The 27708-nt window shown below is 35.4% G+C and overlaps 1 protein-coding gene across 2 annotated transcripts in view; it reads right to left on the reverse strand.

The window, feature by feature from the left end:
* Window positions 1-24472: 24472 nt before the first annotated feature.
* CFHR2 (complement factor H related 2) overlaps window positions 24473-27708 on the reverse strand; it is a 30120-nt gene continuing 26884 nt past the window's right edge. The window contains exons 4-5 of one of the 2 annotated variants that reach the window (XM_072648320.1): window positions 25903-26110; window positions 24473-24750 (exon numbers count right to left, since the gene is read on the reverse strand). In XM_072648320.1, coding sequence (XP_072504421.1) covers window positions 25914-26110 — 197 coding nt within the window. In that variant the 3' untranslated portion in view covers window positions 24473-24750; window positions 25903-25913. The remainder of the gene's footprint in view (window positions 24751-25902; window positions 26111-27708) is intronic. The other variant, XM_072648321.1, reaches the window with a different exon arrangement.

A 27708-nucleotide genomic window follows, 5' to 3' on the forward strand; every position in this document is an offset into this window, starting at 1 on the left:
AGCCATTTCTAATATGTGAAACTGAACATTTACCTGAACATTTCCATGTGCCCATCCACACGTGTCCTCAAACCTGGCTTTGTGAGGGTGTAACCATCAGTACAGGAAAATTCCAGACTGAATACTTAGGATTTTGACTGATCAACCTTGATCATTAGACAAAACCAAGTTTTCTCTTCTAGTTGTTGTTTTTTGATAGTACAAATACTTCAAGGAAAGGAAACAAGACAAAAACATAAAAAACGTGTTGCATTTCCTTAAAAATCTTAAAGTTGGCCAATATTATAGAAGTAATGTATAGAAAGAGCTTTGCTTCTTTTTTGATCATATTTCATCTGAATTCATGGGAATAAATTGTCTAAAGAAATGTTCATAAAAGCACAGAATGTGAAAGCTTGAGTAAATCTTACATATTATTTAATGGAATCCTTATATTTTAAAGAAAAGAAAACCAAGGTCCTAAATGTTAAAGGACTTTCCTAACAATACAGTTAATAATTGGCAGAATTAGGATTTACCCACACACAAAAAATTAGCCTCTGGACAAGAGATTTTGATTTTCATCCTATATAGATATGAGAAAGTAAAAATTCTGCAACTTATATTCTACTATTATGGAATTTGTAGTAATTTTACCTGAACATGTGTGAAGCTTATTTACCTTCTTTATTAGAAGTAAGGTTTTCCAAGATATGATGAAAATATTGTGGGGAAAAGTCAAAGAACTTGAGGCAAATGATTTTTTTTGAGGAATTTGATATAAGTATGGTTAAAAAATTCATTAAAGAGAAAGAGCTTTACATAGTTTTTCATTCCAAATGTTATTTTTATGTGTATATGATTGTTTAGTCTTCTTATCTATTACTCTTTTTCATTTTATAAGGTTGATTAATCAATCATTTAAAAGTTATTGTTAGGCTTGTGTTTTTATAATTTATTCTTTTTTATTGATTGCTATCTTTATATTGTCTTTCAGATCTTTTTACCTGTGGTTAGTTTTGCTAATGCCACTTTAATGCTAGTCATTTACTCAAAAAGCAGCAACATGCCTGGCCCAGACATTTCAATGAAAAGGTCACAGAGCTGGGTTCCTAAAAATAAAGTCTGATGTCAGAGAGTAGGCTGGAAGGAGAAGCAAACAAAAATGAATCCACAGTTTAAAAAAAAAATGTCATAGGGGTGATCACAGCAGAAACTCAGAAAAGAATAACTCCAAAACATTTGCAACGAAAACCTTAAAGAAAAATACCATTTCTTGAGCACAAATCCAACTATTATTGCAGATGAAATAGAACAAAGATATTTTTAAAGGAATTTTAAAATGTTTTATAAATGAAATAATGTACAAGAGTAACAAATTGGAAAAAAGATAAAACTATGGAAGAAAAAATTAAAAAGGAAATTTGCTGCCTCTTTTAAAGTTCCAAAAGCTTATGTAAGCAATAAACTCACTGACTGTTAGAATGAACTGAATAGAAGACTCCATGAGACATTAATATTGTAATGACAAGAAATAATAAAACAAAGTCAAAAGACTTTAAAAAATAAAGTAAAATGTATGGCATCTTTGAGAAAAGACAACTGGACTGGAATATATATTGAAAAGACATAACTTAAGCATCTTTGACAATATTAAAGTCAGGACCAAAAAGGAAAAATCTCTGGGATGTATATTTCAAGAAATCATAAACAATAATTTCTCAGAACTTTTAAGATCATAGTACAATGTAGAATTAGATATAATCCATCAGGCACTTCTTGAAAGAAACACTAAAGCAAAAATTCCAGGTTACATTATAACCCAAGTCTTAAGATTCTCTATCAAAGAAAAGGCAGTTAAAAAAATGAAAAATAAATAGATCAAGTACTAAAGATCCATAGTCAGGATCATACTTGATTATATAGCTATCACTATAAAGAAGCAGAAGATTTAGAATATCATATTACGGAAGATAAAGAATATAGGCTTACACAAAAGAGTAAAAAGATATCTACTTTTATGGAATTAGATTTCCAAGTTTTTCTGATGAAAGTACCAGAGAAATGATATAGAAACCTTGATGCATAAACATAGGAGTCAGGATAAACAAACAAAAGCGAACATGAATGAATGATCATAAGGGACTAAAGAAGGACAAAAATGTTTATATTCTAATATAGGAAAATGAAAAATGTTTCCTTTGAACCCTGTCATTATTGGGAGACATAGACTCTAATAAGATAGAAGATCTGTAATTGGTTCAGTTATGTCTTAATGATCTTAAAAAATGTAAAGAGCAGGAAAAAAGAATACTGTGGTGACAGGAGAGAAGGAAAGTTATAGAAAATTATCTCACCTAATCAAGTGCACAAATAAATTTCTTCATAAATAAGGATGTAGGGTGTGGTAGTAGTTGACACTTGAACCTTGTTCTCATCTAAATTGACCAAAGGACAAAAAATAAACACATACAAAAACAGTTGGATAAAGAAGTACATTTTTCTCAGTATGGAAAGAAGATAGAATGGGAAAATGGGAGAAGAATGACTTCAATGAAGGGTTGATTTAGGGATGTTTTTTTTCTTGTTCAGTTGTTCAGAAATGTCTGAATCTTTTTGGTCCCCATGGGATTTTCTTGGCAAAGAAACTGGCATGTTTTGCCATTTCATTCTCCAAGTGTCCCTATTTTTACAGAAGAACAATTGAAGCAAAGAAGAGTTTAGCGACTTTGTCCAGGTTCACACAGCTCGCAAGTGTCTGGGGCTGGTTTTGAACTCATATCATCCCAACTCCAGAACTGATGCTCTAGCCACTGTGAAACCTAATTGTCCCCAGGGAGGTCTTAGTCCCAAGCAAAAACACATTCTTTCTAAGGATATACAACAATATCTAAGGATATACAACATACTCTTCTTTTTATTTTGGCAAAGAATGAGAAACCAAGGTTGTATCCACCTAGTAAGGAATGGTTGAAGAAGTTATAGTATATAAATGTGATGTTGCATTGTAAGAAATGATGAAGGGTATGGTTCCAGAGAAACGTGGGAAGACATTTATAAACCAAAGTAAAGTGAAGTGAATAGAATCAGTAGAAAAGTTTATATAATGAAAAAAATTAGGAACTCTGATCAAGATAGTGATTCTAGCTAGCCACCTCTTAATAGAGTGGTGAGAATCTCAGAAGGCAGAATGACATACATATTTTTGGACATGGCCAATGGAGAAATTTATTTTGCTTGACTATATGTAACAGAAAAGGAAAGAAAGGAGGTCTTAGCTGACTGAAAGAAATTAACTTAATGAATGAAAAAAGTGAGCTTGAGCTATGTTGTTCCATTCGGATTGAACATAGCAACATCTAGGTGAGTGAGTGGCTGTCTGAGATGGTCTGTATAGTTCAGAGACAGCTAGTTTGATGAACTTAGCAATTCCCTGGCTGGAAGGGAATGGCTGCTCACATAAAAAGCTAACACTTCTAGACTCCTTCTTTAGGGGTGGTGGTTGATGGAAAGAACTTAAAAATTCAAAAATTTAAAAAGACTGGATTTGAGTGAAGCAGACCTGCACAACTTGGCTGTAGTTAAGAGCCAAAATTAAAATAGGTTAAACTTCTTCAGACCTCAGGTTTTAAGTGGCTCTCTTTAGAAGTAAAGGTATGGTTACTGATTAAACTGTTTTCCAAATTATTAAAAAACGGAAATTTCAATGAATATCAACTAATTGTACTTATTATTTAAGATTTTTATTTATCATGAAATTGCTCCTCTTAGACTAGAGACACACTAATGATAGTTGGTAGCCATGGGTCACATGACAAACAGGAGAAAGTCCACAGTGTAAATCCACCTGCCAAGTTATATTTCAGGCACAACAGTGATGAGCAGAAGGTGGGTTATCAGGGCATGGACAAAGCTTACTCATTACATTTTTACTTTCTTTATGTCCCCTTCACTATAGTGTTTGAGTGCATTAGTGGAAGAGTGTGATTGGATCTTCTGTTGTACTATACATTGTAATAAATACATTTAATACATTATTATCTATAATATTATATTTTGCCTCATTGTTATATAAATGGTTATGGTTAAGATCCCAAAGTGCCATTAATATGAATGGCTGGTTTTGTAAATACCACATACAATGTGAGTGTGTTTCTTTATGAAGGATTAGTTTATAGAAAGGAAATACATCGGGTGGGAGCTTAAGAGTGAGAGTGCCAAGGACAGACAATGTATTTCTCCTTAAGAGAGGGACTCCTAGGACTTAGAGAGAGTTTAAATGGAACTATATAGTGGGCTATCTCTGAAGTTCCTACAATGTCACACCAGTAATGGGCTCCAGAAATAATCTGATCACTAAGGAGGATACTGTCAACACCAAAGCTGCATAGAACTTGCCTCACCTCACAACTTTCACTCCGGCATTACTCTCCTGGATGTAATCTGAACTTTCTCTTCTATGCCTCAGAGACTTCTTTTTCTTAGAAATGTGTTACAATCCTGGGATTCATACACTGAAAGTAACTTCTACCCTAAAGGTCTCTCCCTCTGATTGGCTGAATCTTTTCAGAAACTCCGTTTAAGAAGAGCTCCTTAAGGAGAGTACCAGTAATGTCTTCATTTCTAGCCCCTATCCAATGTGTTTTACATCCACATTGTATGTCATATTTACATAAGTAGCCATACACAGTAATGACAGGTTTGGATGTTCAACATTTACCATTGATTTAATAAGAAAAGATATATTGTATTTAACAATATTGTAGATAATATATATTAAACTAAAAATGTAATTTTAACTTAATGGAATTGGCTACAAAATAAAGAAGTCAATGCAAACTGCAAGATTTGTTAACATGAAGAGATACTTACTGGGTCATGCAAGTGATTGTTTAAGAATTTCCTCATATAATACAGAGATGTCACTGAATTGCATGATATACAATTTTCAATGATGCTTTTCATTTTTTACAGTGTTATCTGACCCAAAGTGCTAAACTTTCAGTAGAAAATATGGTAGCTATCCATTTACCAACCTGGGACATTTTGCTATGATGAACATTATTATTGCAAGGTATAAAATGAGTATATAATTCCATTTATGTTTATGTAAAATGAAAATTTGTTCACTCTAGTGAATATTTCACTGAAGTTCCTTTGCTTTGTCTTCATAATTGTTTTCTCAATATATGGGCTTATGTGTAATCCTTCATTAACTCAACACATCTCAAAGAGTTGAACCAGTGAAAAAGAAATCTCACCACCAGAGCATTTTGGCAAAGATGTCCAGTTCTTCTCATGACATTCTATCCATTCAGAACCCACTAAGGTAGTGGCAGGAGAGCACTGATACTGTGCTCTGCCATCTTCATGACATTCAGTCTCTCTCTAAAGTCTGTGTCAGGCAGCTCTTCGCATTTCGCAGCTGAAGAAAAAGATGTAAAATTTATATTTGTTCCAAGGGGGTATGAGATAGTGAATTATTTTTAAATGATTTAAATAGACTTTTGGTGGTCTGTGATCAAATGTCTTTCATTCTTTGTTTCATGAAAGAATAAAGAGCAAAACACAGTAAGATGTGAAAACAGAAAATTAACTCATGAAACAGTATACGTTCTTATTTTCCCCACAAGTCCAGATTATCTACTGATTCTAAGAAATAAAAATTCTGTTACATTTTCATTCTACTATGTGCTACAACAGGATAAAAATGATCATGAGATGGTACATCATCATAATGCTTCCCAAGTGCAAATGACTTATAGAATTTTGCTTTGGATCCAGTTTTCACCAGCTTTCTTCCAGGCTAGTACCGTGTTTCTGTCTCATGTCATCAAGGAAGTTCATCATCCTTGCTTGGTAAACATCAAAGTTCACAGAGACTTGTACAAAATCAGTAAACAAAATCTTATCAAGTCTTATCCTGTAATTTACTGGATTTATTAAAAGAAATTTGATTTGGGGAAATCATTTAGTGAACTGAAAGCAAAAGTAGTTAAGAAAATTTTTGTATATATAGCTGATGTCCACTGCCATACAACTGTGACACCTACTCTGTTATCTACTGTTGCAATATGGCTCCACTTCCAAAACTCTATTGAAATTGCTCTTGTATCTTTAGTATAACAGAAGTGACATCTGTTTTACCTTGGACAATTCAAGTAATTCTTTGCTTTTTCCATTTGATTCTATACACAATAACTAGCAAAAAAGTTGCCACAAATAAGGAAATCAATACTTACTAAGAGCTTATAATTATCCATTTGCCCTAAACACTTGTTTTGATTAGTCACCACAATTGTCACCCAGACAGGGATCTTTCACCCACATCTACCTGAGCAAGAATGCTCCTCCTTTGGCGATCTTCTCCCTCAAAATATCAATTCAAAAGACAATGCCCTTTCAGATTCATTTTGGATTCCCTGATATAATATTAAGCTGGATGCAGCTCTCTTGTAGCATGTTATATATTTGGCAGACCAACTTTTCCAAGTCACTGTTATGTGAATATATAGATTCTGATCCCCTTGTGACCCTATGTTTAGGACTCCCTGAGTTGCACAATCTAGGACCCCACATCAAATGTGCAACTTATTCTAAGAGTCCCTCAACTCTTCAAAAAAAAAAAAAAAGACTTGAATGGCTCAGAACTACTAAGTGGGGTAAGAAATTTCCAGGATCATATTAAATTTTGAAGAGGGAAAAAGGACCTTCACTATTCCAATCTTTGACATTATGACATATTTTCACTAATATCTCAGTAAACTGATTGGTCATATTACTTTAAACCTCATGTTTTAAAGTCACATCCAAAGTTCAGGAAAGTGTATCAATAACATAATCGGCAGAATGCTTTCTGCCACCATTTCCAGAGTACTTATTCATGTGAAGTCATATTTTCCCAGAATTACACTGGGGAGGTACAAAACTCTTGGTTAAAAAGTTGATCTATCCAGATATGGCTAGTGGGACCCATAGGCAAAGGTTGAATCCATTAATATGGGTCTCTGACCACAAAGCAGGATCTAATTGCTCTTGGATCAGGCTGGGAGTGGGGAATAGGAATGAGGAAATATGATCTCAGAGTAATCCCACCAAAGTAAGTAATTACTGTTTCGGAGTTATTCCATGATTTTATCTCTCCTTCCCTGGCCCTCCCAGGACATTTTCTTTGCACTAAATATTTAGAGTTTTCTATTTTTACTAGTTGATTAATTGTAACCTCTTAATATTACATAGCAATACAACTAAGCTTATTTAGTAATTTTTTTCATTTACATAATTTCAATGCGTAAAATAGTATCACTTTTGAATCAATAGCATATTTTTTAAATATTCAGTTATGTTTCTTGTTTCTATTATCTGAATTTTAGATTTCCATTACACTATTATACTATAAGGCGTTTAATTGTTTCCATTTGGTCTAACCTTTAGGTTAATTCTGACTCTTCACAATTACATGTAAGATTTCTAACAAAATCTTAGGAGCTTTTTGTATGTTTTATGACACAGGATGTATGGCCACCAAGGAATTACTGAGCCAAAAGTTATGGTTCATTTATACTTTTATTGTGTGCTGTCAAATTGCCTTCCTTAAAGTTTCTACAAATCTGTGGTTTCACAAGAATTCAATGAATGTACCTATTTCTCCAGAGCCTGCCAGCATTGAGTTTTATCACTTTCAATAACTTTTGCATCTTGATGGTTTCTAATCTAGTTTCCATTGACTACTATCACCAAGTTCTTTCTTCTGCTAGGTCCAGTACTACATTCTTTTTTTCTAATTCATCCTTCGGAAAATTAATAAATAATATCGATGACTTTATATTGCCCACGGTACAAAACACACTCTTTTTATAGCATCTCCACAGTCAGGCTGAAATCTTTTTTTCTAGTATCTTTCTAGTATCTATCTATCTATCTATCTATCTATCTATCTATCTATCTATCTATCTATCTATCTATCTATCTATCTATTCTTATTTTCTGTCATTCAATTCAATTCCTCCAACAGCTATTTGTCAAGCTCTTCTCATGTAAGTTAGTGAGTCATTTATTAAATGCTTACTATATGCCAGACACTGTTCTGGGGATATAAAGAGAGGTGAAAAGAAGCCCCTACTCTGAATCAGTTTACCTTCTAATTGGGGAGACATCATACAAACAACTACTTAATATGGAAGATATATATAAAGAATAGAAGAAAGGCACTCTCTCTCTCTCTCTCTCTTTTTCATTATAATGGTATTTTATTTTTTCAAATTATGTAGATGATTCTTAATATTTATTTAAAAAACTTTTGAGTATCAAATTTCTCTCTTGCTCCTTTTCCACTCACCTCTTTATAACAGTAAGCAATTTGATATAGGTTATATATGTGCAATCATACAAAACATATTTCCATAGAAGTCATGTTGTTAGAGAAGAAACAGATCAAAAGAAAAAAAAAACATGAAAAAAAGTGAAAATTGTAAACATCAATCTTTCATCAGAGTCCATCATCAGTTATTTTTCTGGATGTGGATAGTATTTTCCATCTTGAGTCCTTCAGAATTGTTTTGGATCATTGTATTGGTGTGAAAAGCTAAGTTATTCATAGTTGATCATCACCGAATATTACTGTTATTGTGTACAGTGTTCTCCTGTTTCTGCTCACTTCTCTTTGCATCAGTTCATAGAAGTCTTCCAAGGTTTTTTCTGGAATCTGTTTGCTCATTATTTCTTATTGCACAATAGTCTTCTATTACATTCATATTTCACAGCTCGTCCAGCCATTTCCCAATTGATTGACATCCCAATAATTTCCAATTCTTTGCCACCACAAAAAGGGCTGCTATGAATATTTTTGTCCTTATCTCTTTTTATGATTTCTTTGGGTTATATACTTAGTGGTGGTATTGTTGGAACAAAGGATATGCACAGTCTGATTGGGCATAGTTGGAAATTGCTCTCCAGAATGTTTAGATCACTTCATAATTTTTTTCCTTTTATTAATTTAATATATAAATTAATTAATTTTACTTCTCATACTGATCACTATTCCTCATTTGGTAAAAAATAATTCTTTCTTTCTCTATACATCTGACAGTTAAACTATTCCTTTCTCTCTTAATTTGCTTATGGTACCACTCTTTAAGTCTAACTGTTGTACCAATTTTTACCTTCTCCTGGTACATGGTGTAAGGTGTTGTTCTGTAACTAGTTTCTGCCATACTTCTTTCCAGCTTTCACAGCAGTGTTTGTCAGATAGGGAGTTGTTATCCCAGAAGTCAGGATTCTGGGGTTTATTAAACACTAAATTAATATGGTCATTTATCACTCTTTCTTGTATAACATCTATTCCACTGGTCTACCACTCTAATTCTTAGCCAGTACAAGATAGTTTTGATGATTGCTGGTTTATAATATGGTTTGAGATATGGTATGGCCTGTTATTCTTTCCGATGAACTTTGTTATTATTTTCTCTAGTTCTACAATTTTTTAGTAGTTTGATTTTGAATAAGGAAATTAATATAGGTAGAATTGTTATTTCTGTTATGCTGCCTCAGCCTACTAATGATTGATCGATAATTTTTCACTGGTTTGAATCTGAGTTTATTTGTGTGACTAGTGTTTTGTAATTGTGTTCAATAGTTCCTGGGTTTGTCCTGGCAGGTAGACTCCCAAGTATTTTGTAATAGCTACTGTCATTTTAAATGGAATTTCTCTTTCTGTCTCCCGCTTCTGGGCTTTATTAGTGATATATAGACATGCTGATGATATATGTTTATGTTTATATTTATACTCTGCATCTTTGTTAATGTTGTTAATTATTTCAAGTAGTTTCAGCTGATTCTTAGGATCATCATCATCATGGTTTTGTTTTCTCATTGCCTATTCAAATTCCTTGAGTTTTTTTTGTCTCCTCTTACTACTACAGCTAACATTTCTAGTACAATATTGAATAATGGTGGTGATAATGGCCATCCTTGCTTCCCCTTTGTTCTTACTGTGAAGGCTTCCAACTTATCATCATAATAGAGAATGCTTGCTGATGGCTTTAGATAGATGCTACTTATAATTTTAATTTCTTTTTTTAAGATGGGGTAATTTAAGTATCCTATTTCTTCTTTGTTAATCTGTGTAATTTTAGTAAATATTCATCAATTTTCCTTTGATTGCCAGATATATTGGCATGTAACCAAGCAAACTATTTCCTAATGATTGCTTTAATTTCCTCTTATTTGGAAGTGAATTTACCTTTTGATCACTGAAACCTCACAAGATATCTTGGGGTTTATGAGATGTATTTCTTTTAAGGACCATGCCTTAAACTCAAATCACTCTGGCTCTCATTGATTGGCCTACAATATGTTCCCACCTAAGCCTCACTTGGGGAATTTTTGGACTCTGATGGCTCAGAGTGAGTATAAATAACAATTATTTCTGTTTTGGCCAGAAATCCTGAAGTTCTTCCCTTCGCAGGTTGATTTTTTTTTTTTTGACTAAGTAAAAGAGGCAATTCTTTGCCTCATTCCTTAGCTAAACTTAATCACTAAATATCCATATCCTCAGTCAAACTGAGACCTTGGACTGACCTTAGCTAAAACAGGCCCTGGTCTCCTACTGTATCTGGGGCCACCTCTAGTCATCCTGATCTATATCTTATCACTGGAGCCAGATGGTCCTGGGGGAGAGAATGAGGCAGGGAGGTGACTTTGTACAGACCTCCCTCATTTAAATCCAATTCACTTGCAAGTCATGGCATCACCTTGCTAATGTCACAGTCCTCTTGGAGAATGAAGGACAATTAACAATGAATGAACAATGAGAGAGCTCATTTTATTCCACTCACAGTTATGTTTACTAAGTGTGTGCTTCCCTTCATCCTATTTTTCCTCTTGTTTATCCTTCTCTCTCTATCTTTTCCCTTGTCACTTGTGTTTTGCCTCTGATTACTACCTCCCCTACTCTGCCCTTCCTTTCTCAGTCTTCCCTTGCCTTTATTTAACCTCTATACCCTTACTTATCAGTAGGGTAAAATAGATTTCTAGACCTCACTTACTGCATGTGTTATTTTCTCTTTTAGCCAATTCCAATGAGAGTAAAGTTCAAATGATGCCCACCATCCATGATCCCATCTTCCCCTCCAGTGTAATAGGTTTTTTGTGCCTCTTCATGCGAGATTATTTACTCCATTCTGCGCTGCCTTTTCTTCTGATCCCAGTGCAATCCTCTGTGTGTGTTTCACTAGAGGTGAGGTGAAACCACTGAAGACTTTCTATTGTTGCTTATTTAAATAAAATTAAAATGTTTTTTGCAAATATTTATTTTCTCTCCTCACTTTCTTCCTCTTTAATTTGAAAAAAAAGAAAAACTATATACAGATATCCATCATCTAGCAAAGCAAATTACTATATTAGTCAGGTCCAAAAATGTCTCTCTCATTTTGTATTTTAAGCACATCATCTCTCTGGAAGAAGAATGGCATTCTTCATTTTAATTCTTCTAGCATTGTAGTTTGACATTGATCAGAGTTCTAAGGTATTTCAAAGGTTTCTTTCTTTATGATGTTGTCATTATATAGATGGCTGTACTATTCATTTCCCGTGAAGCTGTCCACATTGTCACTTCTTACAATGCAATATTACATTACATTCATATGCCAGAATTTGTTTAGCTAATCCAAAATTAATAGATATTCCCTTTATATCCAGTTCTTTGGCATGGCAAAATTTTCCATAAACATTTTTTATGTGTAGTTCCATTTCCTCTTCCTTTCAAAATCTCTTTCTGGATATAGACTAATTGTCTTATTGCTGACTCAAAGATTATGAATATTTAAAGATTTGGAAAGTAAGGAACCAAACTGCGTTGCAGAATGACTGGATCAATCAACAGCTCTGAAAACAATACATCAATATATCTAAATCTTGACTACTCCAACTTTTTCTCATTTTCTCACTTTTATCATCTTTTATAATTTGATGAGTAGAAGGTGGAACTTCAGATTGTTTTTAATTTACATTTTTCTAATTATTGGTGATTTAGAGACTTTTTTCACAAAGTTTTTAATACCTTGTATTTCTATTTTTGAAAATTCCATTTTCTTATCTTTTGGTATTTTATCAACTTTGGAAAGTCTAAATACTTGTCTGTATATTTATTATATAGACACTATTGCATAAAATATATTTTTGTATTATATAGCTATAATATTACATATTGTCTAATATATTTGAATAAGTTCCATATACATGCATTTATATGTATGTGTATATGAATATAAGTATACACAAATATAGTCTTTGAAATGAAAGCTTTATTTGAGATACTTGCTGTGAAGATGTTCCCCCTAGATACCCATTTACATTTTAATTTTTACTTTTTTTTAGTAAAAATCTTTTAAATTTTACCTAAACAAAATTGCCCATAGTATCTTCTGTGGTTTTCTTTATCCCTTGTTTGACCATGAGCTCTTCTTCAGCTATAGATATGAAAGGTAATTTCTCTCATGCTTCTCTAATTTACATTTGATATCACTTTTTAGTGCCGAAGATACAGATCCATTTGAAGTTTATCTTAGTATACACAATGTGAAGTGTTAGTCTACATCTAATTTCTGTCAGAATACTTTCTAATTGTTTGCAATAGTTTTTTCCAAAATGAGGAGTCTTTACCCAAGAATTGGGGTTTTTGGGCTTATCAAGCATTCTAATGTATTCATTTCTTTGATATGTTCCATTCATTGACCTCTCTTTTTTTAAACATATTCCAAATCATTTTAATTATTTCAGGAATGTGAATGTTTTTTATGGATTTATTTTATATCCTGCAATTCTGGTGAATTTACTATTTCAGTTAATTATTTATTTGGTTTTTTAGGGGTTTAGAAGTAAAGTATCATATCATCTGCAAAAATGACATTATTGTTTTCTCTTCACCCACGCTTATTCCTTCAATTTTTTCTTCCTGCTCTATTGCTCTAGCTAGTATTTTTAACATAATTTTAAATACAAGGTGTGACATTGGCATTAGCAGGTATACGTCTGATCTTAATGGAGTATCGTCTAACTTTTCTCTTTTATGTTTAATGTTTATTTTTGTTTTAGATACATGTTGTTAACTATCCTAAGTCACAGTCTATTTGTATTATTTCTCTGCTTTCTAGTGTTTTTTTCAGACAAACAGTTTTTTTTCAAATGTCTTTTCAACATCTATTGATATGATTGTGTATTCATGTTTACAGTCAGTCTTATATTAGACTATCCCTGAAATACTCATATAAATACAAGCTGATCAAAGTGTATCATCATTCTAATACATTGACATAGTTTATTTGCTAATATTTTATTTTAAAGTTTTACATCAATGTTCATTAGAGATATTGGTCCATAATATTTTTTTCTGTTTGCCTTTCCCTGGTTTAGGTATCAAGACCATATTTGTATCATTGAAAGAGAATGGAAGTATGCCTTCATTCATTAGTGGTACAAGCATTTTATGTTATGTGACAATGAATTATTCATTGAATATTTATTTTTCTCCTTGAACATTTAAAATTCTTCATATATCTCTACCATTTTAAGTTCACTTATAGATGGATCAATTGTTTTCTGATATTAGATTATGTAACTAATCTATTTCTTTTGTTGATTTGGTTATTTTATTTTTCAGAAATATTTGATCACTTTCTCTAAGTTAAAATTTAGATTTACTTTACAATTGAGAAAATCATTTCTGATAAAGGCCCTTATTTTTCTTCTTAGTGCTCCTCAGTGGCTAGGAGTGGCTTCTAAGTGGCTTGTTAGAGCTCCTTAGTGGCTACCCAGTGTCTCCTCTGGCCAAACAAACATTTCCAATGAGTAAACCCCAAAGTAAAACCTCAACTCAAAATATTTATATACTTTTCAGAGCTGGAGGGTACAACCCTCTGACCCAGTGCTTCAACAGAAATTAACAAAAGGTATTGAGGCCTATTAATTGTTGGGGAAGATCTTTAACTCTTCCCCTCACCCTAATTATCCTTATATTACAATTACAAGAATGCATTAAATTCCTCTATATCACTGAATGTCAATTTTACCCCTCATGAATTACATTCAGTTTTTTTGAGTAAGTGATTCTTGGCCCTAATAGTAGTTCCTTCGTCCTCTGGAATGTTGTATTCCAATCCTCTAATCTTAATGCAGAAGCTGCTAAATCCTGTGTTATCCTGATTACATTTTCAAAGTACTTGAACTGCTTCTTTCTGGATGCTTGCAATATTTTGTCCTTGATGTGGGAACTCTGGAATTTGGCTATAATATTCCTGAGAGTTTTCCTTTTGGAATCTCTAATGGAGGTGATTGTTGGAGTTTTTTTCAACTTCTATTTTACTCCCTGGTTCTAGAATAACGCAGCAGTTTTCCTTGATAATTTCTTGAAAGATGAGATCTAGGCTCTTCTTTTTTATCATAGTGTTCAGGTAGTCCAATAAATTTTAAATTATCTCTCCTGACTCTATTTTCCAGGTCAGTTGTTTTTCCAGTGAGATATTTCACATTGTCTTCTGTTTTTTTTTCATTTTGGTTTTGTTTTATAATTTCTTGATTTCTCATAATGTCATTATCTTCCATGTGCTCCATTCTAATTTTTAAGGAAATATTTTCTTTAATGAACTTTTGGATCTCCTTTTCCATTTGGTCACTTCTGCTTTTTAAGGTTTTCTTCTCCTCATTGGCTCCCTGGACCTCTATTGCCATTTGGTCTACTGTGTTTTTTAAAGTGTTATTTTCTGGTTTTTTTTGTTTCCCAGATCAACTCTGGGGTTAGCTTGTTAGGTGTGTGGGAGGGGTGGTCTGGTCACAGGAGATCTCCTCAGCTGACCTGAGGCAAAGGCAAGGTCAGGGGATGGTGATCCCAGCTTCCCTATTGTCTTCCCTTTTCCCCTGGAGGGCTGGGGCATGCCTAGATGCTAATGCGTGTTCCCACCCCTCCTGGGGCTCCTCTCCTGGCGCTGAGGCTTGCCTGGGTCTCAGTGCAAATTTTCTCTGCCCTGGGTCCTCTGTCCTTCCGGATCGCCTCCGCCACAGTAGGAAGAATCCCCCTTTGCTATTTTCCTAGCCTCTGGTGTTATGAGACTATTTGCCCCCTTCTGCTGTTCCCGCTGATCCAGGATTTTTCTGGGGAAATATTTTATGGTTCTTTCACGGTCATCAGGGGGGAGGAGAGAGCATTTACCGATCACTCCGCCATCCTGGCTCCCAGAGGTTCAAGTAGGTGACTTACCGAAGTTTAGTCTTCAGGCTGAAGGTTTCAAGGGCTGCTGCGCTGATATCTGGTGCTCAGCGGCTCTCACTGGCTCGGTTTGGCTTGTCTCCTGCTCTGCTGGTTTCGCCCGCCACTCTCGGGCTTCTCAGGTCCCTTCCGCCCTGCTGCGCTGACCACGCTGCGCTGTGCGCTGGGGGCTCAACCCCGCGGAACAGATCCTTCCCGTGGACCTTCCAGTCTAACCTGGGCTCCGAATCTGTCAAAGTCTGTCACCCACTGGATTCCACACCTCCAAAGTTTGGTCAGATTATCCTTTCAGAGATATCCAAAGGAGTTTGTCCAGGAGCTTAGGTGAGTCGTTGCTTTCACTCCGCCATCTTGGCTCCACCCCCTAAAGTGTTATTTTCTTCAGTATTTTTTTGGGTCTCCTTTAGCAAACTGTTGACTCATTTTTCATGATTTTCTTGCAACATTCTCATTTCTCTTCCCATTTTTTCCTCTTCTTTTCTTACTTGATTTACAAAATCCTTTTTGAGTTCTTCCATATCCTGAGACCAATTCATAGTTTTGTTGGACACTTCAGATGTAGAAATTTTGACTTTGTTGTCTTCTGAGTGTTTGTTTTAATCTTTCTTGTCACCTAAGTAAGTTTCTATCATCTTGAGTTTTTCCCCCCACTCTTTGTTCATTTTCCTGGCCAATTATTTTACTTTTTAACTCTTTGTTAAGATAGGGCTCCTCTTCCAGTGTGGAGGGCATGCTGTCCCAAACTTCAGGGGTTTTGTGCAGCTGTTTTCAGAGATACTTCTAGGGACCTGTAAGTGTTCAGTTCTTTCAAGGTGGCATGATCTAAGGAGAGGTGTTTGCTCCTTTCCTGGCCTGTGCTCTGGTCTTTGAGTGACCACAAGTACTCTTTTCTGCCCTGGAAGTGTGAGGAAAGTTTGCTTTCTACTATTGCCACAAGCTCCTCTATGCCTATTCTCCTGTTGGCCCCATTACTATGACCCAGATTCAAGTATGAGCAAAGCAACAGAATCACAGTTCAGTGCCAGGAAAAAGACCGTTGTAATCTCTTTCTGATCAGTTGTTCAATTGAGCTCTGGAAGCTCTCACTGGGTCTGTGCTAGACCTGGGGTAGACTGGACTCTTCTCTCACTTCAGTTCAACAGACCTTTCCTACTGACCTTCCAAGTTATCTTTTGGATTTGTGGGCTGAGAAGTCCCCAAACTGCCACAGCTGTCTGTAATTTAGCCCCTGAGGCCTGCCCTGGGTTCTCTGGGCCTCAGTCTATGCTTTTGCAGACTATAGTCCTCTCCCAAACCAGACTTTCCTGTTGATATTCCAGCTTATCTTGGCCTGGAAATTTATTTCACTCTATCTTTTGTGGGTTCTGCTGGTATAGAATTTAGAGTCATATTTTACAGGTATTTGGAGGGAAGAGCTTGAGCAAGTCTCTGTCTTTACTTCACCTTCTTGGCTCTGCCCTCCATGAGTTTTTCTTTTTCATTTCTGTTATGACCAATTTGGTATTCCTCTCTCAAAAGAACCCAACCCGTCAAATTAGTTTGAATAATCATTCCTCATCTTACTTTTCAATTTAATATGCATTTCAAAAAATTTTCATCAACTTCATTACTTTCTTTTTGGTTTTCAGAATTTCTACTTTATTGGTTTTTTAGGGCTTTAAAATTTGTTGTGGTTCAACCTTTTTTTTTTTTTTTTTTTTAAGTGAAGGCCTAATAACATGATTTCTCTTCTTTTTTTTAGATTGAACTATTTAGAAATATAATATTTTCCCTAGTACCATGTTAGCCATATCCCATAAGTTTTCTTTGTTGTGACACTATTGCCATTTTAAAACAAAATATTGGATTATTTTTATGATTTATTCTTTAATTTATCAGTCCTTTGAAATTAAGTTTCTAACGTATATGAGAGCACATAGTCAATTTTTGTTACGATGTCATTCAAAGATAAAGGGTATATAAACTAATTCCTTTTCATATTCAGTAATCACTTTCCAAATTTCCATATTTTGGTGGGATTTATGTAGTGTTCTACTCTGTATCTACTCCTCTGCCAGGTTTCAGCTTCATTTCACAAAATTCTACTCCCAGGTTGAGTTCATCCTACGTTGTCTTCTCATCATTCTGATATTGTAATCATTGATTGACCCAGCCTCTCTCAGACACTTCTACCCTCTGATTGGAGGGTGGAGTAATAAACTCCTCCCAATGTCTTCTTTATAACGGGGACAAACTAAACTCTTTCTCCTTCAACTCTGTATCTTCTCTTCTACCTGCTTTCAGCTCTCCTGGAAAATGTCCCCATGCTTGGTAGCTTCTGGTTTCCACCTACAATGTACTCCACCCCCTTTTTCCTGCCTCCTTTGGTTTATTGTCTCCACCATTAGAGTATGAGCTCTCTGAGGGAAAGAACTGCTTTTCTTTTTATTACTTGTATTCCCAGTGCTTAACATAGTGCCTGGCACATTTCTGGTGTTTAATAAATATTTATTGAATTGGATTAGATTACATCTGAAAAAGTCCCTCCTCCAATTCTATAGTTTACTATTTCTTTCTCCAATTTGATTAATTTTTACTTTAGCATTAGAAGCTATGCTCTTTGGTTCATACCTATTAAGTACAGATATTGAATCATCATTTATGGCAACTTTAACATGATGGAGTGTTTTGATTCTGTCCTTTTATCATATTTATATTTGCTGTAGCCCTATTTGAAATCAAGCTTTTATTTTAAAAAAATTACTTGAAGTATAATGGATTGTACTACAGACAGTATAATTTTGCATGAATCTTTATATTTTATATTTCATGTGTAAATAATAGCTAAGATTATTTTTTTTAAACAACATAGTGTTGGATTCCATTTTTCAAATCCGCTTTTTTACCATCTTACTTTTTGTGGTTGAATTGATGCTATTCACATTCACATTCATGGATATGATTTTTTTCATTATTTGTTTTCCTCCATGTTGTCATCTTCTATTTTCCCCCTTTTTTCTCAATCTTCTCATTATTAAGAAGGAGTTGGGAAAAAGGAGAGGGAGTTAGTCTAATGCTTGTGATCTACAAATGAAGCAGCTTGTTTCTTTTCTATTTCCCCTTCTCTTTTCCTCTTGCCCTGCTCCAAATCCAGGCTGCTGGAGATCAGTGAATTTAGTCACAGTTCCAGGTATAGGATAGTCCTGAGTTCACTCACAAGGGAATAGGGTCCCCTATGTCAGTTATAAAGCAGAAAGCCACATTTCAAAGGACAAGAGGAGTGTTAGGACTTGTAGCTGCAGCGAACAAAGGTTCCTGCCTTGGTAAAGACCAGAACACAGGGCAGGAAAGCAGTGATGATACTTCTTGGACCATAACATCTTGGAAACACTGAAAACTTCCAAGCCCCTCAAATTTGCTTTGAAAACAGAAGCTCAAAAAATGTGAAGCTTGGGACAGGGTCCCCCCCATCCTGAGAGAACAACCCAACTTTAACATAAAATTAAAAGCTAACAGGGGCGGAGCCAAGATGGCGGAGTAGAAAGACGCATATACATATAGCTCCGAACCCACAACCCATCCAATTCTGGAGCAGTACAGGCCACAGCACAGTGGAGCAAAGGAGATTTCTGTTCCAGAGGGACCTGCAAACCTCTCGCAAAAGGTCTGTTGCGCTGCAGACGCGGAGCCCAGCCCAGCCCTGCCGTGGCCACGGCACAGAGAGGAGCAGATCTGGGCGGGCTTTGGGGACGGGATCTCCAGCGGCTACGCAGGTCCCTCCACCCACAGGTGACGGGGGTCGGTGAGAGGGTCTTCTTGGCGGGTCGAGAGGGGAGTGGGGTGCCCCCGTGGCTCGGGCCCCCTTGGGAGGCAGTAGCTGATGCAGAGGCAGACCAGGGCTCCCCAAGCAGGCAGGAGCCTGGATCCATTGTTGAAGGTCTCTGCATAAACCCCCTGAGGGAACTGAGCCTGAGAGGCGGCCCTGCCCTGACCTGGGTACCTGAACTTAATCTCACACTGAATAGCAGCCCCGCCCCTGCGGAAGCCATGAGGCTGGGAAGCAGCACTTGAATCTCAGACCTCAAGCTCTGGCTAGGAGGATCAGGAGGTGAGGTGGGTGTGAGGAGAATATTCAGAGGTCAAGTCACTGGCTGGGAAAATGCCCAGAAAAGGGAAAAGAAATAAGACTATAGAAGGTTACTTTCTTGGTGAACAGGCATGTCCTCCCTTCCCTTCTGATGAGGAAGAACAATGCTTACCATCAGGCAAAGACATAGAAGTCAAGGCCTCTGTATCCCAAACATCCAGACTAAATATTCTGTGGGCTCAGGCCATGGAAGAACTCAAAAAGGATTTTGAAAATCAACTTAGAGAGGTGGAGGAAAAGCTGGGAAGACAAATGAGAGATATGCAAGTAAAGCATGAACAGCAGGTCAGCACCCTGCTAAAAGAGACCCAAGAAAATGCTGAAGAAAATAACACCTTGAAAAACAGGCTAACTCAATTGGCAAAAGAGGTTCAAAAAGCCAATGAGGAGAAGAATGCTTTCAAAAGCAGAATTAGCCAAATGGAAAAGCAGGTTCAAAAGCTCACTGAAGAAAATAGTTCTTTCAAAATTAGAATGGAACAGATGGAGGCTAATGACTTTATGAGAAACCAAGAAATCACAAAACAAAACCAAAAGAATGAAAAAGTGGAAGATAATGTGAAATATCTCATTGGAAAAACCACTGACCTGGAAAGTAGATCCAGGAGAGACAATTTAAGAATTATGGGACTACCTGAAAGCCATGATCAAAAAAAGAGCCTAGACATCATCTTTCATGAAACTATCAAGGAAAACTGCCCTGAGATTCTAGAACCAGAGGGCAAAATAAATATTCAAGGAATTCACAGAACACCGCCTGAAAGAGATCCAAAAAGAGAAACTCCTAGGAACATTGTGGCCAAATTCCAGAGTTCCCAGGTCAAGGAGAAAATATTGCAAGCAGCTAGAAAGAAACAATTCAAGTATTATGGAAATACAATCAGGATAACACAAGATCTAGCAGCTTCTACATTAAGGGATCGAAGGGCATGGAATAGGATATTCCAGAAGTCAAAGGAACTAGGACTAAAACCAAGAATCACTTACCCAGCAAAACTGAGTATAGTACTTCAGGGGAAAACATGGTCTTTCAATGAAATTGAGGACTTCCAAGCATTCTTGATGAAAAGACCAGAGCTGAAGAAAAAATTTGACTTTTAAACACAAGAATGAAGAGAAGCATGAAAGGTGAACAGCAAAGAGAAGTCATAAGGGACTTTACTAAAGTTGAACTGTTTACATTCCTACATGGAAAGACAATATTTGTAACTCTTGAAACTTTTCAGTATCTGGGTACTGGGTGGGATTACACAACCACACATGCACACACATACACAAACACATAGAGACAGAGTGCACAGAGTGAATTGAAGAGGATGGGATCATATCTTAAAAAAATGAAATCAAGCAGTGAGAGAGAAATATATTGGGAGGAGAAAGGGAGAAATGGAATGGGACAAATTATCTCTCATAAAAGAGGCAAGCAAAAGACTTATTAGTGGAGGGATAAAGAGGGGAGGTGAGAGAAAAACATGAAGTTTACTCTCATCACATCTCACTAAAGGAAGGAATAAAATGCACGCTCATTTTCGTATGAAAACCTATCTTACAATACAGGAAAGTGGGGGATAAGGGGATAAGCAGGGTGGGGGGGATGATGGAAGGGAGGGCATGGGGAGGAGGGAGAAATTTGAGGTCGACACTCATGGGGAGGGACAGGATCAAAAGAGAATAGAAATAATGGGGGACAGGATAGGATGGAGGGAAATATAATCAGTCTTATACAACACAACTATTATGGAAGTCGTTTGCAAAACTACACAGATCTGGCCTATATTGAATTGCTTGCCTTCCAAAGGGAAGGGGTGGGGAGGGAGGGAGGTAAAGAAGGTGGAACTCAAAGTGTTAGGAACAACTGTCGAGTAGTGTTCTTGCCACTAGGAAATAAGAAATACAGGTAAAGGGGTATAGAAAGTTATCTGGCTCTACAGGACAAAAGAGAAGATGGAGACAAGAGCAGAGAGGGATGATAGAAGAGAGAGCAGATTGGTGATAGGGGCAATTAGAATGCGCGGTGTTTGGGGGGGGAGGGGACAAAAGGGGAGAAAATTTGGAACCCAAAATTTTGTTAAAATGAATGTCAAATAAATAAATTAAAAAAAAGAAAAAAAAGAAAAATTATATCATAAAATCTTCACATGAAGGAGAAGAAATAGAACATGCCTTAGATTATGGTAAAGAGGTATGTGACAACAACATAAAAGGAAAGAATGTTGTAAAAGGTTAACTCCAAGAGATATGAAAAGACACCTCTTTCTTTTCCTTTGCACAGATATTCATAGGTGTGAGATTTTATACACACACACACACACACACATACGCACACACAGAGATACACACACATATAATGTGAGATTTTAAAAAATGTGGTGTGTTTTCTTTTCTTCTTTTTTAGTCTTTGTTATAAGGAATACCACTCTGGTATGATGTACAGTGAGAATGCAGGAGGAAATGGAGTGGTTTAAGAAGAAATAAAAGTGCTGATATTTTTGACATTATTATATGTCCTCCCAAACTGAAAGGGAACAGAAGAGAAAAACAGGATTCAAAACTGAAAAATAGTTGTGCATTTACACAGAATAGCTAATTTCTTTTAAACCTTGTATTTTGGAAACATAATCTGAAGTTCACCCTTAGAAAAGATGCATACAAAAAAATAAGAAATCAAATATATATCACGTTTCTTATGTAACCCTAGAGAATTTGACCTAAGTCAGAGCATGCTTTATTATACTTGGACTCCTTTTCAGAGTGATGCTTTGTGGTCTACATTAAGGACAGTACTAATTAGTGTTTCATGTACCATTAAGTAGAACAGATTATAGTCCAAAAAGATCACCTCAGTGTGAGGTGAAAACTGTACTTCATGCCCTACCCTATCCTTTTGCATTCATTTCCTGGATCCTTTAATAAAGTACTAAAAAACTCAAAAAAAAAAAAAGCTAAGAAATTGGGTGGGGGAGAGGTAGGAAAGAGGGGCAGCGTTCAGAATTCAAAAAAATTTTTAAAATAATTTTAGAAATAAAAAATGGAAAAAAGATATTGTTCTAAAACTTTGAGCTAAATGACCACGTAACTATATAATTTTTTTTTCTATTTAGGGTAAAGCCCACCTATTCAGGGGCTAGACCAGTGAGCAGAAAGGCTTTCCCTCACTGACGTTTTGCAGATCACGAAGTTGTCTGTATACATAAGATAAGCAAGAAAAAAAAAGGACTGAGACACAATGATTCCATTTTTAATATCTCAGCATAGTTCAGTCTCAGAAGAAAATTAAATGCACCATTCTGAAGTCGAGTGAGGTGCAAGGAGGGATCCTCTCTCATAAATCACCCAAAGTATGCAAAATTTGTATAGCCCTCAGGTTCTATTCTTCCACTTTATAGCTCTTTACGTACTTTCAGAGAGCAATCATCTCTCTCTCAAGATCTTACTAGATAAGTATTCTCAGTTCCTTTAATCAGTTCTTGTATGTCATCATCTTGATGCCTATCAGTGTCCTTGTCCTCCTCTGTTGGACAGGTTCTCATTTATTATTGTACCTATATTATTGTATGCCTAAAACTGCATACAGTATTCCAGATGTGGTCTGCGCAAAACAGAACACAGTGGATCTATCACTTGCTATGTTGCTTCTATTAATGAAGTCTGAGGTGTCTATATAAGTTGTGAGGAAGGTGCTAATTCACATTAGTAGACAGAGTTATTCACTGGAAATTTTCTAAATCAATGAAATCACAAATCTGGTCAGAAGAAAATCGCCCAATTAACTTTTGTGGCTGCCATGTTGCATTGCATTTCCTCATCCTCTACTACTCAGGATCCTTAGTTTCTTTCCAAGCTCAGAAATGGGTCAACCTCTTCAACGTAGCCTTTCAAAATCTCCTCAATTAAATCTCCCTTTTCTCAATGATCTTGAATTATCATTTTCATACATGTAGTATTCATGCCCTTTTGCCCTTCTGCAACATTCTTTAAAGGCTAAGATGTTCATCAGTATTTTGTCCCCATTGCTTATACAGAGCTTTGCTTAATCCTTGCTGAATTAAATAGAAAAAATATTGAACTTGCACTCTCTGAAAAACTGAACTATTTTTATGTGAAACACATTCTAGCTATGTCTTAATTATCATTGCAAAATTTATTTTTGAACCTAAGTTCATTCCCATTAAATTTATTTTTATTACTGTTTAATTATTTTATTTTATTACTATTATTTATTCTTATTAAATTTAATCTGAATGGATTCAATCTGTTGTTCAATTAAGTCAAGTGTTTTCAAAATCCCAGCTAACATTTAACATGTTAATTACAAATTTAACAAATATGACATCTGCATTCTTAACCAAGTCACTAATAAAAATGGTGCTAAGCATATGGTCAGGACAAATCTTTGAAGAACTCAAGTAGAAAGTTCTCTCAGTTGATAGCCTGCCCTGCCTCCCTATTCATAATTAGTCTTATCCTGGCATTCAAACAGCTACAGTCTCAATTAACTGAACAATCATGTAGTCCACAATTCTCTATCTTGTCCCTAAGTACAGTAGGAGGGATTTTGTTCAGTGTTTTGTCAGGCTAGGCAAACTCTACTTTCAGAATTCTTGTGATTTACACATCTAGTTACCCTGTTAAACAAAGAAATTACATTAATCTCACAGGACCTGTTCTTGAGGTAGACATCCTCTTATTAAGATCATTGCTTTTGATTCTACATATACCATGATTTCCTTCTGATGATATATTACAATAGTTTACTGCAAATGAAATAACATTTTCCCAGTTTATGTCTTGGAGGCTCCACACTGTTTCTATTTAAAACAAACAAAATAAAAACAACCCCAGGATAATATTTGCTTTTTCTGCAACACATCTCTTGGCCTCTTTGATTTTCCAAAGATCAAGAACAATCATTACACATATTAATAAAATAAAGCACTGGCCTTTTTATATATGAACACTTGAATTTTAAATGTGACCCAAGGAAATGCAGACCCCTAGAAATAATTCTCTTCCCCAGTCCTTCCAATTTAGCACAGAATAGATACCATGGCACTTATTTCCTGAGCATATGGCAAAGTCATGCCCCAACGTAGTTAAATAACTCAGTGTTTTCTTATACTAAAGGTTTTTATTGATGCATAGTGACTTTTTCTTAACTGTTTTATGCTTCAGCTTTTGCAGTTTAAAAAGTGAACATTTTAAGTCAAAAATAAGTTGAATGAAGGATGGACAAAACTTTACGAATACAATTAAATCAAAACATTTATCACAAAGTAGAAAGTGATCAAAATGTGCAGACTGAGGCTGGAAATTTGTTACAGTCATCATTTCCAAACAGTGGTAGGATATGGCTGATGGCATATTCATTATCTCTGTGGCTGAATTCCTAAGGAAATAGCATAACAAAGAGTCAAAATTAGTAAGTGAATGAAAATATGAAGCCTGAAAAACCAAAGGATTTGTATAGAATAATGGCGCTGTGAAAATCCTTTGATGTTGCATTTTTAAAAAAGAATATGTGTAAATTTTTGAGGGGCAGAAGATAGAATTGTTGGTTGGAGATAGATCATCAGTTTAGATTAATTACAAATCCTTAACTATGTGAAAAGTTTCTGTAAGAACAGGTTCTCAAATGATTCTATAAAGTTTGGCAGAAACCATATTCCATTTTGATTCTTTGTATTTATACTTGGTCTGTACCATTATTTCTCTAACTGGGTCTCAGCATATTGATACAGAGCTAAGGAACCTCTGAAAGCAGTCCAGGGAAAATTGTTGTTGATTTCCTTATTCTCTTCCATCTATATAATACTTCCTCTTCTTTCCTTCCCATGTCCCCATGCAATAACTCAATTCTCTGCAAGGGATTCAAGAGTTTAATAAACACAATTAAAAATCTGTACATACTGGTAGTTCATCTGTCCCTGAAAGATTTTTAAACTATTTTTAAAATTCTCATTATATAAGAATCCCACTAAGTACCACAGAATGAATATTTGCTTCATATAAAAATCTCCTTAGAAGAATATAATGGTTGCTAGTTTGAAGTGGTGTCTTTAGGTAACATAGATGGTAAGAGCCATAATCTCTTGAAGATCCAAGTTAAACCAGTTTAATTGTTTTTGACAAAGTGAAAAGAGATTTTAAATCAATTGCTAATAAAAAAATTATATATGTATTTACATACATACATATGTACATATATGTATATAAAGTATCAAAGTATGTTATAAAACCCAAACCATATCCTCTGACAATGGGGATTTAATGAAGTTATTTTTCTGGGAGGAATGGTGGGAGATAGGGAAGGTTGTTAATCTCTTCTCCTAAAGATTTACATTCTGTCGTTGAGATTTTGAAAAATAGATCAAGCAATAATTTCATTTGGATGATTCCTCTGTAGTATTCTTAGATGTGAACTGGGTGAGTTTCTCATCTTCACAACCTGATGATGATGTTAAATGTTACAGTAATAAGAATATCACAAAATAGGAATACAGCTCACATCAGAAAAGCTCAGAATTCATGTAAAACTCACCACAGTTCTATTTACATACATCTAGGATAATTGATTGTCCCTTCTATGCATTTTGTTCTCAGTGGAGGTGATTTTGGATCTTTACGATATCCCGAAATACAAGAAAATTCCATGTCTTGTCCTGTTTTTAAATAAAGTTTTTCAGCACTTAACCATTTAAGTTTTATGTTATTTTTCTCCATCATTTCTTTTGATACTGTACATGGCTCTGAAAGATGAAAAGAATGTATATTACAGTTAACAATAAGTGTGTACAACTTTACATTGTCCAAAATAATTGGGAATGTAAAATCATTTCTGCAGTGACAGTGCAAGTCATTTCTCCTTCTCTTCTGTTCACAATGCCGAGTAATATGATATTAAGTTCTAAATGATAGCACATGATCAGAGCTTTAACCAGTCTGGGTGGTGCTTTTTCTCTGCCTGCAGCATTTAAAAGATGTGCTTCCTTCCAACAGTAGTCTAGTGACTACTATCCATGTATTTTTCAGTCTATACCCAAATTAGGGTTGGTGAAACAGGCAGGCCCTGAGAGAGGGTAAGGGAACTGGGTTGTAGATAATTTTGACATTCTTTAGTGGTTTAAATCTTGTCCAACTCTTATGTGAGTCCATTTGGGGTTTTCTTGGCAAAAGATACTTGTTATCTGCTATTTCCTTCTCTGGTTCATCTTATAGATGAGAAAGCTGAGGCAAGCAGAGTTAAGTGACTTGCCTGTGGTTGCACAGATAGTAAGTCTCTGAGGTTGGATTTGAACTCTTTCTGACTTAAGGCTTAGACGGCTCTATTTACCATCTCCCTAACTATGCTTTTAGGTAAGGCACTTCATAAATGTTTATTGACTGATGGATTGAGAAGTATGGAAAGGTAGAAAAGGCAGCAGCCTACTCTCTCTCCTTTCAGGCTGTCCTTCTTAGAACTTCCCTACTTATTTTACCTTCACCCCAGATCTCACCATACTGAATGTACCCCAGCTGCTAGAATTCTCTACACCATCTACTTGAAGACCATTCTCTCTGATTTAGATATTCCCATTGTCTCATACATTGCCCGTTCCATACAGTCTCACATTTGGTTAGATATTTGAGCCCAGTAACTTTGGATACCTGAAGAAACTGTGATACCCTTCTGACGGCTTTATTTCTAAATGCACTTTGCCCCTTTTGAGTAACTGGATGCTGACAGGATTACCAGCATGTGGTCATACTTTGGTTGTTTCTTTTTTTTGAAATATAAGATTTCTTGTATCTTGATGGTTTTCTGGAATGGACACAACCTTTTTCTGAGGATTTGAAAGGGAGCTTGTTAACTCTGGGGCAGCTTCAGGCAGGCAAATCCTCCCTGTAAGCAATTGGGTTTTGTCTGGTGGATACTACTGGAAGCTATGCTGTTAAGGTGTAGTATATTTCCTTCCCAGACAAACTTGTGCTTATTATTTCAAATGTTCATGCTTCAGTTTCATGGGGGAAATGCTGCCTTTGGTAATAAGGCAAGGGAAAAATGAAAGAAATCTGTAGGAACAAAGAAGAAAAGCTACAGACTCAAAAAATAATCAAGAAAAAAATGGTTTTTCAGTAGTAGCTGGAAACAAAAAAAAGGCGTATAAAATCATGACCATTTTCTAGATTACTAATGAAACAATGCAAAATAGAGAAAATGAGAAGTAATATTGATTAAAACTTCAAATTATTTCATGTACTTAGCATTAAATTTCCAAGATACACATAAAACCTATACGCACAATCATCACTAAGAATTTCATGATATCTATGCATGTGAATGATTATCAATATGAACTAAAAATAG

This window comes from Notamacropus eugenii, chromosome 2, assembly GCF_028372415.1.
Source record: "Notamacropus eugenii isolate mMacEug1 chromosome 2, mMacEug1.pri_v2, whole genome shotgun sequence".
Lineage (NCBI taxonomy): Eukaryota > Metazoa > Chordata > Mammalia > Diprotodontia > Macropodidae > Notamacropus > Notamacropus eugenii.